The 16,028-nt window shown below is 42.5% G+C and overlaps 1 protein-coding gene across 1 annotated transcript in view; it reads left to right on the forward strand.

Moving 5' to 3' along the window:
* The window catches only part of LOC132654156 (ATP-binding cassette sub-family F member 2-like), a 99,922-nt gene that overhangs the window by 67,395 nt on the left and 16,499 nt on the right, over positions 1 to 16,028 (forward strand). The window contains 2 exon segments of the mRNA XM_060383406.1: positions 10,103 to 10,226; positions 14,750 to 14,947. Coding sequence (XP_060239389.1) covers positions 10,103 to 10,226; positions 14,750 to 14,947 — 322 coding nt within the window.

Genomic DNA, 16,028 nt, shown 5'->3' on the forward strand with positions numbered 1-16,028 from the left:
TTTTAGTAGGATTATCCTATATTACATGTCTATATGAGTGAGTGTATACCGTGTGTGTCTTTTTGCTTCTGGGACAACTCACTCAGGATGATCCTTTCCAGGTCCCACCATTTACCTGCAAATTTCATGATTTCCTTATTTTTCATTGCTGAGTAATAGTCCATTGTATAGATGTACCACAATTTCTGCATCCATTCTTCAGTTGAGGGGCAACTGGGCTGTTTACAGCTTCTGGCTATTACAAATAAAGCTGCTACAAACATGATTGAGCAAATGTCCTTATTGTGTACTTGAGCCTCTTTTGGATATATGCATAGGAGTGGTGTGGCTGGATCTTGAGGAAGTGCTATTGCTAGTTGTCTGAGAAAGCGCCACATTGATTTCGAGAGTGGTTGTACAAGTTTACATTCCCACCAGGAGTGGAGGAGGGTTCCCCTTACTACACAGCCTCTCCAGCATGTGTTGTCACAAGCGTTTTTTTTTAATTTTTATTAATTACACTTTATTCATTTTGTATCCCCCCATAAGCCCCTCCTTCCTCCCCTCCCATTCCCACTCTCCCTCCCCTTTCTGCATGCATGCCACTCCCCAAGACCACTGATAGGGGAGGTTCTCCTCTCCTTTCTGATCTTAGTCTATCAATTCTCATCAAAAGTGGCTGCATTGTCCTCTACTGTGGCCTGGTAAGGCTGCTCCCCCCTCAGGGGGAGGTGACCAAAGAGCAGGCCAATCAGATTATGTCAGAGGCAGTCCCTCTTCCCATTACTATGGAACCCACTTGGACACTGAACTGCCCTGGGCTACATCTGTGCAGGGGTTCTAGGTTATCTACATGAATAGTCCTTGGTTGGAGTATGAGTCTCTGGGAAGACCCCTGTGTTCAAATTTTCTGGTTCTGTTGCTCTGCTAGGGGAGGCCCTGTCCTCTCCAGATCTTACTATTTCCCACTTCTTACATAAAAATCCATTCACTCTGCCCGACAGTTGGCCATCAGGCTCAGCATCTGCTTTGATAGTCTGCAGGTCAGAGGCTTTCAGAGGCCCTCTGTGGTAGGTTCCTAGGTTGTTTCCTGTTTTCTTCTTCTTCTGATGTCCATCCTCTTTGCCTTTCAGGATGGGGATTGAGCGTTTTAGTTATGGTCCTCTCTCTTGCTTAGTTTCTTTAGATGCACAGATTTTAGTGGTTTTGTCCTATGTTGTGTGTCTATATGAGTGAGTATATACCGTTTGTGTCTTTTTGCTTCTGGGACAAATCACTCAGGATGATCCTTTCCAGGTCCCACCATTTACCTGCAAATTTCATGATTTCCTTATTTTTCATTGTTGAATAATACTCCATTGTATAGATGTACCACAATTTCTGCATCCATTCTTCAGTTGAGGGGCATCTGGATTGTTTCCAGCTTCTGGCTATTACAAGTAAAGCTGCTACAAACATGGCTGAGCAAATGTCCTTTTTGTGTACTTGAGCCTCTTTTGGATATATGCCTAGAAGTGGTATGGCTGGATCTTGAGGAAGCGCTATTCCTAGTTCTCTGAGAAAGTGCCAGATAGATTTCCAGAGTGGTTGTACAAGTTTACATTCCCACCAGCAGTGGAGAACGGTTCCCCTTTCTCCACAACCTCTCCAGCATGTGTTGTCACTTGAATTTTTGATCTTGGCCATTCTCAGGGTTGTTTTGATTTGCATTTCCCTAATGGCTAATGAGGTTGAGCATTTCTTTAAGTGCTTCTCTGCCATTCAATATTCCTCTATTGAGAATTCTCTGTTTAGCTCTGTTCCCCATTTTTTAAGTGGATTACTTGGTTTGCTGCTTTTCAGCTTCTTTAGTTCTTTATATATACTGGATATGAGTCCTCTGTCAAATAAAGGGTTGGTGAAGATTCTTTCCCAATCTGTAGGTAGTCACTTTGTTTTGATGATGGTGTCCTTTGCTTTACAGAAGCTTTTCATTTTCATGATTTGATTGTTATGTGGTGGGAGGATTTTCTTTTCTGCTCTAATATATTGGGGTTTTTGTAGGCCTCTTGTATTCTTATTGGCCTCTCCTTTAAGTTGGGGAAATTTTCTTCAATGATTTTCTTTAAAATATTTTCTGGGCCTTGGTGCAGGGAATCTTCTTTTTCCTCTATTCCTATTATTCTTAAGTTTTGTCTTTTTATTTTGTCTTGAATTTCTTGGACGGTCTGTGTCAGGAATTTTTTGGATTTAACATTTTCTTTGACAGATACATCGATTTCTTCCATTGTATCTTCTACACCTGAGATTCTTTCTTCCATCTCTTGCAGTCTGTTGGTTATGCTAACCTCTGTACTTCCTGCTTTCTTCCCTAAGTTCTTTCTCTCCACAATTTCTTCCATTTGTGTTTTCTTTAATTTTTCCAATTCTATCTTCAGGTCTTGAGCTATTTTGTTGGTTTCCTTCACCTGTCTGACTGTATTTTCATGTTTTTCCATCAATTCCTTCAGCTGTTTGTTTGAACAATTCTCTGTTTCTTTTATTTCATTTGGTGATTTAAGCATTTCCTCTCTAAAGGCCACAGACTGTTTGGCTGCAGCTTCCTCTATTTCTTTTTGTATTTTATTTGTTTCCTGTGTTATCTTCTTCATGAGCATAGATGTTAGGTCATCTCCTTGAATTTCATTTATGCTGGGGTGTCTAGGGCTATTTGTCCCTGGATAGCTGTGTTCTGGAGATACCATATTGCTCTGGCTTTTGTTGGTTGAACTTTTACGCTGTCCTCTACCCATTGGGCTATCTTAGGTGTTTGAAGTTAGTATCTGGTTGTTCCTGGACTCCTTTAGTGGAGAGAATCCCTTTGCCAGGAAGATGGTTTTTCCTGAAGGAAGCCTTCTCAGCTTTTTGGGTATAGTCACTGGATGGCCGGTGTTTTTCAGGAGTTGCTACAGCTCACCTCAGGCATAGAGATCTGGGTGGTAACTGTGGTCCTGATTAGTCAAGAGGGCTCTCCTCTCACCGGGAGAAGTCCTGGAAACAGCTGCCCTGCTTTTGGGTTTCTTGCTGTAAATTCACTGATCAGCTGCTGTAACCTGTGTGTCCCATGGTTTGGTAGGTTTTGTTAGGGATAACTGGTTGCCCCTTGGAGCAGTATCTGGGGGTTGATCTCAGGGTTCCCGGTCTTTTGTAGGTCTAAAGTTGGGGCTCTGTGCCCCAGAACCCAAGAGGTAATCTGTGGCGGGTGAGTACTGCTCTCCTGGTAACAGCAGGCTATCTGGGAACACAGCAGTTCCCTGGGTTGGGCCAGTCTGTGGGACCTTTTCTGGGGATATACTGGGTTGCCTAAGTCCGTCCCCTTTGCTTCGTTCCTTGTTCCTTGCGAGGGTATCTCCAGACAGTGACTCTAAGCCTCTGGTGTCTTGAGGCACAAAGTTCTGTCTGTAAGGAGTAGTTGGTACAAAGCAGGCCTCTGGGCTGGTGGAGTGTGCGTCCTCCTGCTAGTCTGCGGGAGCTGGGTTCCCAATAACTCTGTCCTCCCTGCTTGGGCCCGGATCTGTGATGGCTGGGTGTACTCGCCTCTTTGCAATCTGCGGTCTGCTAGACTTTCCCCAGGCAAAGCCTAGGTGACCTTAGCAGCACAGTTTCTTCCTTCCCTGTGGGGCCCTCTTCGGACAGGGATTCCCAGTCTCTTTTGCACTGGGGTGTGCAGCTTGTCTGTATCATTGAGCTGGGCGTGCAACTCTCCGAGAGGTGGGAGCTCAGTTGTGATGGCGGCAGGTGCCCGAGATCCAAGAGACCTTCCAGGGAAAGACTGGGTGACCTGTGATCAGACTCGCAACTTTGCTTCCCCGTGGGGTTTTTGTGCCGACTGGGACTCCCAGTCTCAGGCACCCTTGTGCCCACCGATCAGCCTGGGAAAGTGAAACGGACATGCAGACTTGCGGCTCTAGGCAGAGACCCAGTGCCCAAGTTACCTGGGATTTCTTGTAGGTTCTGGCTGGACAGCCCAAGAGTGAACCCGACCGATTCCCAAGCTGTGGGAGCCTACCCTCACCTGGGAAACACGATAGCTGTAGTTTTAGGGCCCAGAGTTCAGTCTCCTGGTTGCAGCATGGAGAGTGCTGTCCCGCTTCTCAGACGCAGTGCTCTCCCGGCGCCTCCATCTTGGCTCCCCCCTCTCTTTCTTTCTGATCTTAGTCTATCAGTTCTCATCAGGAGTGGCTGCATTGTCATCTTCTGTGGCCTGGTAAGGCTGCTCCCCCCTCAGGGGGAGGTGATCAAAGAGCAGGCCAATCAGATTATGTCAGAGACAGTCCCTCTTCCCATTATTATGGAACCCACTTGGACACTGAACTGCCATGGGCTACATCTGTATAGGGGTTCTAGGTTATCTCCATGAATAATCCTTGGTTGGAATATGAGTCTCTGGGAAGTTCCCTGTGTTCAAAATTTCTTGTTCTGTTGCTCTCCTTATGGAATTCCTTTCCTCTCCAGCTCTTGCTATTTCCCACTTCTTACACAAAATTATTTTTTAACAAATATGTAGTCTTCTTCCCATATCCCCATCAAATATAGAACAGTCTATTACCTTGTGATTTCTCAACTGCACCTACTTTGATATTCCTACTTATCCCTGCCCTGATTCTCACATCACTTATCCTTTTCTACTGAATAATGTGCCCCATAAATAATGTTACATAAATAAAAAATTACACCCATAGTCTTTACAGCCTGTCTCTTTCACGTAGTGCATGTAAGAAGCCTTTTTTGGTAGGCATTCTATGTCAACTCCATCTGCCTCTGCATTCCTGTGCTGGAGCATCCTTATTCCTCAACCTTGACAGTGACTGTGCAGAGTGATGCTGGCAGCACTTGCATGAGGAAGTTGTGTGTACAGATATGTTTTCAGAGAGCTTAGGTGCAACCTAGACCATCTGTGTATTTAATCATTTAGCAAGAGAACCTGTTCTTAGAATTACTAATGACTACTTATTTGAAATTAATTTGCTACCCAGGTATACTGGCACAAGCCTGGAATCTTGGCATGCAAGAGGTAGAGACAGGAAGATCAGGAGTTCAAGGCCATCCTTGACTACACAGAAAGTCCAATGCCAGTCTCAGCTACTTGAATCATGGTCTAAAAACAAATGAATAAACAAGTAAGTGAGCCAATAGCAAGATGTGAGAGGATAGTTTTTATGGAGCTTCACAGTGTCCTTCCCCTTTGGATTTTTTATTTTCACACACCAAAATAAAAATCACACTAAACATCCTTTCTTTTAGCATTTATAAATGTTGAGATTATCCATTTGTGATATGAAATTCTATGAGTTTAGACATATATACAATTAAGGAACCATCTCTCTGTCAAGTACAGAACAGTCCTTCACCTTGAAAGTCCCCAATGCACACTTTTGTTTTTCATTCACTCACCACCCTTGCATCAGCCATCAACACTCACTTATCTGTTGCCTGCCCAACAATGTTCCTTTGAAGGATAACCTTATGAAGTGAACCAGGCAACACTGCCTGTATGGTCTCCTTTCACTTAATATGATTTATCACTTGCCTACTCTTCTCCCGAGCTGCACAGGAAGTCACTTTATGGAAATCCATGTGTCCATCCACTCCCTTGTTGGGCATCATCACTCTTCACACCTTACAGTGACTAGGAAGAATGCTTCTGGAAACACTAGCCCGAAGGACTATGTAGACATATATTTTCACATAATTTATGGAGAGCCAGGAGTGTTCTTCATTATTTTGGATCTAGAGCGGGTGATTAGAAAAGGCCCCCAAATTATAAAATAGCTTTACACTGGATTTTCTCAAAATCTTTAGAGATCATTTCTCCTATTAAATTTATATCATGTTTATGAATTCCAAACTAATTCTTATGCCTTCTGAAATACACAGAAGATGTGGCAAAGGCCTTTTTCTTCAGCCATAAAGACATGACGTTGAAGTATGATTTTACATTAGAAATGATATATCAACTCCAGACACATGTGTATTTCACATAGGTGACAGTACTGTGTGACACTCAATATCTTGAAAGACCAACTCACAGAAATGTGTCAGTGCTAAACACACATTTCAGACTGGCACAGTCACTGAATATACTTGTATGTCACTAGCTTTTTAGGATGTTTACTGAAGAAGATAACTCCATCACGGTGTGTGATGAAATTTTATGTTAGATTTTTTTTAATAAGTCACACTTCCCTGGCAGTGGGTCACATGTAAACAAAATGAAATAGGATTTAACCACTACAAGTACTAAAATGTCAAGAATAATGCTGAGGACATGAGAATGAAGAGAACCTACAGTCCATAAGCTTCAGCGTCATCAGTATTTGCCAGATCATTCATGCCTTTTCCAACCCTCAAAGATAAATGTAGTTTTTATGCTCAGTCAAAATACAAAGAGCAGCTATATTATTCCAGTAACTGATATTTCTCATCACAGCTTAGTCTACAGTGACAGCAGCCACATCTACTCTCTCAGCGATATCTTTTGCTGTGCCTACCATGGGGCAGACACAGGGTTGATGTCCTGGAGGGAGGATGCACGAAGTCAAACTTCCCAAGATTCTTTAGAGAGCACTCACTGGACACAGAGTCCTTACTATCTGCCACTTCCTTAATCCCAGAACACCCTGGGAAGTAAGCCCTCTCCATCTGACAGATGAGTAATGGGTTCTCTGACAGGCTACAGGTCTGTTCCTGCCTCCATCATTGTAATGGAGCTGACTGACTCTAGGGCTCTGGCTTCTAACAAGTACTAACAGCTCTAGGGCCTGTCTGGAAGCTTCTGTGAAACCCATCATCTGTGGACTAGTCACTTTCTGCAGCATCTTATTTAAATTAGAGATGTAGAGTCCAGTCATCAGAGACTGTGACTTCCATCTTATTTCATCCTCACTGTCAGTGGATATAAACGATTTAATGTATTAACATCAGGAAGGGAGTTGGGAGATGGCTCCCTGGAGAAAATGATTTTTGTACATGCATGAGGTTTGGAGACCAGATCCCCAACACCCATGTTAAATGAGGCACATAGATTTATGCCTGTATGCCTGCACTGACCTGTCATCCCCACTCATAGAGGAGGAACCTCACTGCTCCTCCAGTCTAGTTGAAACAGTGGTGCTCAGGTTCAGGGAGAGACTTTGTCTCAACAAATAAGGAGAGAAACAGATGACAACTGAAGAAGATCCCTGGCCTCCACATGCAAGAAGTCCTCAGGCACATGAGCACAGCACACACATGTCGCTCTTAGATACACACACACAAAGAGAGAAAGAGAGTCCTAGAGCACCCTCACATCCCCATCTTCAGAGCTTCCCAGAGATTGTGAATACAGACAGGGTACCAGGTGTAAATGTGACACACCATGCTGGAGTGTAAGACAGAAGTCTGGTCTGTGACAGGCAGAGGAGGGCAGGGTCCAGGATGAGGCTGGAAGGTGGTGACCAGGTTTTCTCAATAACAGTCTGTGGCTTCCTTTTTCCTGGATGAGCCCCACCTGATAACATGTGTGTTCAAAGGCTTACTCAAGGACTGACTCTCACTTCATATTCAAAAGCTGTTTTTTATTTAATCCTTCCTGATGATGGGCACTTGCCACCTTGTTTTGAAATCGTCTGTACATTTCTTTTAGAGTTTCTATCCCTCTCAGGAGTGTCCATGGACAATTTTAAACTGTAAATGTACACTCTATGATCTTCATATTTCCCCTTGTTTCTTCCAGGTTTGAAATTCTCCTAAAGCTACTAATTTTCCACCTATTGTGTGTATATATATATATATATATATATATATATATATATATATTAGTTATATTAAAGTAATGTTTAATGATTCTAATATCAGTATTTGAGGGTTTTTTTCTAAATTGAACACTTTTCTCAACAAGGATTCCGTGAGTTTCCTACGGAATCCATGGTCTTGACAAAGTATGCTCCACCTTCTCTCCTGAGTCCTGGATGCAGGTGTGTGCACCATGCCTGCAGGGGAGACTGAGGCACAGCACATACAGTCCACTCAGGCAAAGCACAGCCTCTTCCTGAAGTTCAGTGAGAATGAGGTCTCCATCCCTGCTCCTCAGAGACTACGGTCTAGTCAGACATGGCTTCAGCCTCAGCTATATTCCACCTGCCTGAGACCACCTCAGCTCTGACTTTTGCTTCTACTTCTCTGTTTTTCATTTCATTTTTTTTTACATTCACTTTTAAAATTTACTCACACTTGGAATCCTGAAACTCATACCAGAAACCAGGAAACAAAGAATCAGTACTAAATGGAAGCCACGTTCTCTCTAAAGAACTACCCCAGGAAGAGGATTGCCTTTCACACTTAGGACCATGGGGAAAGCACACTTCGGACCATGGGAAGTCATAGGTGGCCCAGGAGTCCTCATCTCAGAATAGAAGCATCACAGTGAATGAAAATTTGTCTGAATTAATTTTGAGGAGTGAAGTGAGAAAAGTTGGAGTTGTCTATATGTCATAAACTTTTTGATCCCTCTCTCAGGTGTTACAAGGGAACTCAAAGTGTGTGCTCAGCCCTCCCCAGATGGCTGTTACCTAAGACAGAGTGAGTAAGGGAAGTTTAATGCTCCCTGGGGATGCCTCATTTCCATGCTCCCCATCGGGAACTTCTGACCTTCAACAAATATGAAAACCACAGGCTGCAGAGATGTGTTAAAGACCCCTTCACCTAAGCTGGGCAGGATCTCCTCAGGCGCAGAGTCCTCCCCTTCCACATCCAACCAGGTAAGTGCTCTGCCCCCAAGTGCAGAATCAGAAGTCAGGACTCAGGCAGGCTGTGGGAGGAGGAGCACTGGGCTGCAGGGAAGTTTTCAGCATCTGCAGAGAAGATGCTGAGCTCTGACAGCCCCTCAGCACAGGGGACTGTGTTCTGCATGGGCAACAGGAATGTTTTCTTCCTAGGAGTTTCATGAAACTCCTGAAAATAGTTAGGTTTTTTTATTGGAAACAGCAATGTTTTATATTTCTGTTTGACTGAATTAAATGACTCACAATGAAGCGCTATATTTAATGCTCCTCAGACTTAGTATGTTTTAGTGATTTAAACTTACTTATTGATATGCCTACTATGAGTGTCGATTTTTTTCATTTTATATTTTCATTAAAAATCTTTACTGCCACTATTGTCATATTGATACAAAAGGATACATGATGTGACTACTGTAATTTAAGGAATTAAAATTATTTCATTGTTTTTGAAAGGAAATATTCTTTGCTGTATCAAAACCATCTTTTAGAGGACACCTCATGTTACTTTGAGGTTCCTATCAATATTTTCTCCTAATGTCATTTGTACTAATTCAGTTTCAGAAATTGCACACTAATGCTCTTGGCTCATTGTCTGTGAGCTACACAGTAAAATATGTCCTCTGGATGACATCTGTGAGGAGGCATTTGAATAATAGATATTTTACACACAGTGGTCACATGGTAGTTTCCCCTCCTGATGTTTAAAGAGCCAGGATCCAAAACCCAAGAGCTTGGGAGGAAAAAGGTCTGTGTCCATCAGTTTTCTGATGTTCTGGTCAGAAAATTCAGGGTGTCAGCCAGGCCTCATCCTGTCCTCCTCTGGACTTGCTTGTCAGGTTTTCTCAGTCTATATCTTTTCATAAACCCATCAGAACAGACAAGCACGAGCACCATCTTCCTTGCTCCTAACATCATGGAGAGTCAGAGCTGTGCAGCTTGACTGGTCTTAGCCAGTGTTTCCTCACTGAGCTGGAAAGGCAACTGGAGTCTGCCTTAGGGGTGGGTCTCCCAGGCTGACAGATAGGTCTCAAAATTACTCTCTTGCTTATTTGGGATGCATGTAAAAATATTGGACATCATCCTAGCTGCAAGTCTGAACCCTGAGAGGTACCCACACTGGCTTCAGCTTTCCAAAGCAGCCCAGATGTTCTCCAGGCATTTGCCATGGTGTTCCTGCAGTTCCTGCACTTCATATCCTCTCTGGGCACAGCACTGACATCTGCTTGGTGGTGGCTTTCTACCCTGATGCGCCAGCATCTCCCTGAGTCTTTCTAGTTTTCCAGAAAGAGTTGTGCAGCAAACAGCACATTGTTCAGTTTTGGCTCATGCCAACCCACTTGCAGGTGGAAGAGTCAGTTTCCTTTCTCATCCTCATGATCTGTTTTACATTAATACACAGAGATGAGAGTGATGACAACATGGTAAAAGTGACCTGTGTAAAGGTGGAAATCACACTATTTTATGATTGTAAGGGTGGACGGACACCACTCAGTCCTGACATAAACCACGTGCTTTACACATCCCCTCAACACCAGGAGATGGGCAGTCTGACTTCATGTTGAGGAGGGGGTAACAGAGGTGTCCTTCCTGCCTACTTCTTCCTACTTCTTCCTGCCTTCTTCTCCTGGCACCAGGAGGCCATAAGCGCCCATCCTGCAGGGCATCTGCAGAGGGGTTTCCTCCTCCATTCCACTATCCACTTCCCCCCAGACCACAGGTTCAGGTCACTCTCCTAAACACTTGTCAGTTTTTGTAGCCCATTGGGGGATGTCAGGTGCCACAGGGCTCTCCATATCTGATTGCAGTTACTGCAGGATGACACAGTATCTGTAGTCCTGGATTATTTTGACCTCTGCAGGACAGCATCAGCTGCCTCTGACATCTTCTAGGGGACAGCCCAATAGCTGGCTCTAACGAAGGGAGCCTCAGATTTCTCTTGGTCATTTCTGCTTTCATGAGTAGTCTGTGTTCCTGGTGTGTTCACCAAGACTTTTATTTTTCATACACTTCATATGGTACCAATTTCCCAAACTTGTTTCACGTTCACTTTGACTTACTTCCTTATATAGAGAATGTCATGTGTCTCTGAACCAAGTTGTGTTTTTATTGTGCAGAAGGTGATTTGGGTTCACAGCACAACAGGTTAACTTAGGACACAGGATATCACAGGGAAATGACTCTTAAACTGTCTGATTGGGGAGTGTGTGTTAATGATGCTGCTGAGGGTGTAGGCCTTCTGTCCTTGACTTCCTAGGCCATGCTCTGCTAGGCAGCTGCGAGCTGAGATGGCTCACCTGGGAGGCAACAGTGCAGAGACTTCCATTTCTATGATTCTCTGCTGAGTTCCTCTTCACCAGAATGTCCCCCATAACATGATTACAGATACTCTACAAATTTCTTCACGTCGTATATGATTTAGAGACTTTTACACCACTCAGGTTTGATTTGTATGTCTAATTGATGAAAGTGTGGTGCAACTTTAGTAGATAGTAGGAGACTTCAGAAATGTCTGTGTCTCTCCTGGCCATGTGGTACTTGTGATAACAAGATGGAATGCCACCTTCTGGATCAAGAAGATTTTTGGTGTTTAGATTCAGAAAAATAAGGTTTTCCAATGGTTTCAATGCCCCATCCACTAAAGTCATGGTTAAATAAGAGTGTTCCCACTTTCCTAAGTCAAGGTCTGCAGCTACAGCTTGCAAAGTATGGTGAAGATAACAGAGTTCCCTACCTTGGTTACAGAAGCTGAAACTGTGCTGTTTGCAGAGTTTTACAATGAGCTGTGTGGAAGGTTTGAAGCCACCCCCTCCCTCATATATTTCATATGGTTTTATTTGTGAACTCTGCTTACTGAGAATGACATTAGGCAATCAAGCCTATTGTAACTCAAAATAAAAAAAAAAAATGAAAAAAAAAAACCTCAAAATGATAGCTCATGTGCAATCATCCAGTAAAGCTTATTTAAACCCTAGTTACTACTATTCTTACATTACTAGTACTGTTAATCTTATAAAGGCTTAATCATGCTATAAAATTTTATTTTGGAAATATCTGTTTAAAAAGATTACAGAGACAGTTTACTGCCTTGTCAGACACCCATTCCCTCTAAATAACATTGGAGCATCTTTGTCACCTTTTGGCCTAGTGTATCTGGCAGACTTAATTGTGAAGCAAAAAAATATAAAAGATTTGCCTACCCTGTCTTGGTAAATATTGGCAGTAAACTCAGCAGCCACGTCTTATCCATTTGGGAGAGTATATTGTCTGTAAAGAGAGCTGGGGCATTTTTGCCCTGTGCCTAGATTGCCATTAATGAAGATTTCTCAAAAAGGAGATTTTATGATGCTCATCGTCTTTGTTAAGGTAGCCTTGCATGTTGCAGGAGCTGATATACCTCAAGTCAGAAAGGCCTTACATTAATGAAAATATCTTTAAATGTCAAAAAATGATTTATTTTCTGTGTATGAGTGTTTTCCAGGCATATATTTCCATGCATGTATGTTTTCCATGTGTGTATTTTCAACACAAACATGCCTGGTGTCTGTGGATCTCAGAAGCCATTTTTAGATGCCTTTTAATTGGTGCTACAGGTGATTTAGGGATGTCATATGGACACTGGAAAAAAGCCTGGGTCCTCAGCAAGAGCAGCAAGAGATCTTAACCATGGAGCTATCTCTCCAGAAACTATTTCTAATTGTTCACACTGACTATCTACCTTAGCTATGGTTTATTTCATTTTATTATTTGTTTTGTGGGAGAAGCAGTGGTGTGTTACAGTACACTCCTGAGGGTCCTGAGAGACGGTTCTTTCCAGAATGTAAATCTCACAGATAAAACTCTTATCATCATGATAGGCAGTTAGTCCATCTGTCACCCAGCCTACCTACTTGACTCCTGCTCTGAGCAATTAGTCAGTGATACATGTACTGGAGCTTAAACACTTTTGCTTCCCCTTTACATCTTACAAGTCCATGATCTAAACAAGATAACATCAAAACACACCCTTGAATTTCAGTTGATATTTATTTTTAGCTACATGAGTAGAATTTTTTATATTATTACACAATTCGGGAGTATGATACTTGAATTAACATAAGTGCCTGTGTTGCATGAGAATCATCTAGAACACCCTTCCCCATATCTCCTGTTATGTGTCTGAGGCTAGGGTAAACTGAGTCAGAAATATCACTGCTTCCTCAAAGAGGTATGAAATTACAGATGCCTGTGCAACCATCTTTCAGGACGGACTGGATAATTCTTTTATTAATACCTTACAATGGGAATGGCCCTGGGACTGTTGTAACTGTAATTCTATTTCTATTTATATATTTTTATACATGCAGTAGGATAAAAACTCATGGACCATGTTCCTGGCAACCTCTGATAACTGAACACATCTCACAGAGGCTTTTGTTCTGCTATGACATCAGCACATATCTCAGATCTAGTTACAATGTCAGATTCACAGAGAAGGCCTAAATTGCTACCAGAATGCCCTGGAAAGGGTTGCTCAGGTAGTCTACTGCTGTCATAATTAATCTTCTCTGTTTCAGGCCGGGACAGACCAACAGTTGCTTTTAAAACTACATTAACTATCCTAACTCACAAACATAAGGATCATCCTGAGAATAAAGCCAGCAGCCTACACTTCCACAGAGTTCACCCCGTGCAGGGAACACCGCCATGCTTGGTAGGTAAACTTCAACTGCTTACACATCTCCCTGACACAGGCACACAACTGTCATATGATCTTGCACTACAGCTCAACACTCAACTGCTCAGAGTCACACACAGGAAATGGCAGGAATGGGTAGGATGTGAAATAGTCTGGATTCAGAGTTTCCACTCCTAATGCTCCCCGCAGAACCACATGAAGAGCACTAGGTCTGCAGTAAATGAACAGAACAAAGAACCTGAAATAAAATTGCTCTGGTCCTGTTTAAGACAAGGGCACTGCTTCATCTGAGGTCTCATTTCTACTTTCTTGCAATCCTCATTGAACTTCAACTAAACCTGCGGAGCTGCTATGTTTCTGGCAATCAACATGATGCAGATGAAAGACATGTAAGACATTGCTTTTGCCTCGGGAGACCTCAAATAGGAAACAGTAGGAAAAATTACTTCCACTGCAAATGACAATTTTCAATATGGAGAAAGCTTATATACAGATGGGGCACATAAATGTGAAACAATGGAGAAATTAAACGTGGCTTCTGGGCAAGTTGAGGTAGGGGCAATATTAGATGGAATAAGGCTGAACTGTGAAACATTGACACATCTTCCTCAGATTAGCAGAGCTGCAATTGTCTGCCCCTGATGAGCAAGGCTAGATTTGGGATAGAGAATCTTCTTGCTGTTTCCCCTCCATAGTTCCTACCTGTTTCTTTCAGTCTTAAAATGAATAAAAATCAATGAACTGTCTTATACTATTAAGATAAGAAACACTCTGTATTTTGAAGCTGGAATTGGGCTCTCGGGCAACAGCTTCCTTTTTCTCTTCCAGGTCCTCAAGTTCATTCGCAGGCAGAGATCCAGACTCACTGATCCACCCATCAGTCTCTTGGCCCTAATCCACTTATTGATGCTGCTAGTCATGAGTTTAGTAGCTTCAGACATTTTTATTCCAGGGAAGAGATGGAGTGACTCCACATGCAAATCTGTTATGCTCTTGTACAGGACTTTTAGGAGCCTCTCTCTTTGTGCCACTAGCCTGCTCAGCATCCTCCAGGCCATCACGCTCAGTCCAAGAAATTCCTGTCTAGCAAAGTTCAAACAGAAATCTCCATACCACATGCTAGGTTGCCTTCTTTTCCTGAGTATCTTTTATTCATCCATTAGCAGTCCCCTTATAAAATACATAGCTGCAACACCTAATCTGACCTCTCCTGGTTTTATATACATCACTCAATCTTGCTGTCTTGTGCCCATAAGTTATTCTGTGTGGCATACATTTTATACACTATTTACTCTCAGAGATGTCATCTTTGTAGGTCTCATGACCATCTCCAGTGCGTACATGGTGACTTTCCTATACAGACATAAGAAACAGTCCCAGTTTCTCCACAGCACCAACCGTTCCCTTAAATCATCCCCAGAACACAGAGCCACACAGTCCATCCTGTGCCTCATGAGCTTCTTTGTAGTGATGTACACCTTGGACAGTGTCATCGCCTACTTAAGAAATCCAAGTAATGATCTTATATTTTATTTTATTGTGATTCTTGTAGGTCATAGCTATGCCACAGTCAGTCCTTTTTTGGTCCTCAGCACTGAAAACATGTAATTCACATTTTGAAATGTTGTGGGAGGACAGTAGACATATGAGTATTCAAGGATACATAAGTATTTTTAAGATGAGCTGGTGAACTGGCATCAGAACTATGTACTGTGCTGTAGCTTTTGTGAACTTCAAGTCAAAGAAAAAAGACAGTTATTCTTTCTGTTGCTGTTAAACCTATACATTATGATATATGTGGAAGCCAGACATAAAAGAAAAGCCACATGACAGGTTCCTAAGTGTTTTATACTCTCCTGTGTGATGAAGAGATACGTGGATAGTGGATCTCACTTGTCAGGACTGGATTGCCCATAATGGTTAAAAATTATCTGACAGTTCGCGATATGCCTCAATCATTCAATTTCCTCAGCTCTCTAAATTTTGCTAAACTATGTATGTAAGCATTTATTATGATATTCACCATATAAGAAGAAAACACACAAACATACACACAGAGAGATAGACAGACAGACAGAGTAGAGTCTATGTATAAAGAGCAGTCCTGATAATGGATAAACAGAGTTCAGCCTCTCTACACTGGACTGTTACTTGGCTTTAAAAGAGAAGGACTTCTGTACATTGTCCCACACAGATGGGCATGAAGCCATCATGCTGACTGTCATGAGAGTCTAGGCAGAACGAATTCTGTGTGGACTACTGGGAGCAGGAAGAGCTTGGAAACTTTCAGGAGTAGAAACAAAAACAGCGTCTCATCCTCAGCTCAGGAGAGAAGGCCACTGCCATCTTGCTGGTTGGGGGCAGACGGTAAAAATGTAAATGACAGCAAGCAGTATGCTGAAGATGGGAAATGCTTGTGTTGTTTGTGCTTTATGGTAATAAAAATATGTTTACTGAGCAAATGTCTTTGTTGAATCCTTGAGCATATTTTGGACCTATGCCTGTTTTGGATATAGCTTGATCTTGAGGTAGCACTATTCCTAATTGTCTCAGAAAGTTCCAGATTGATTTCTAAAGTGGCTGTACAAGTTTAC

This window comes from Meriones unguiculatus, chromosome 5 (assembly GCF_030254825.1).
Source record: "Meriones unguiculatus strain TT.TT164.6M chromosome 5, Bangor_MerUng_6.1, whole genome shotgun sequence".
NCBI lineage: Eukaryota > Metazoa > Chordata > Mammalia > Rodentia > Muridae > Meriones > Meriones unguiculatus.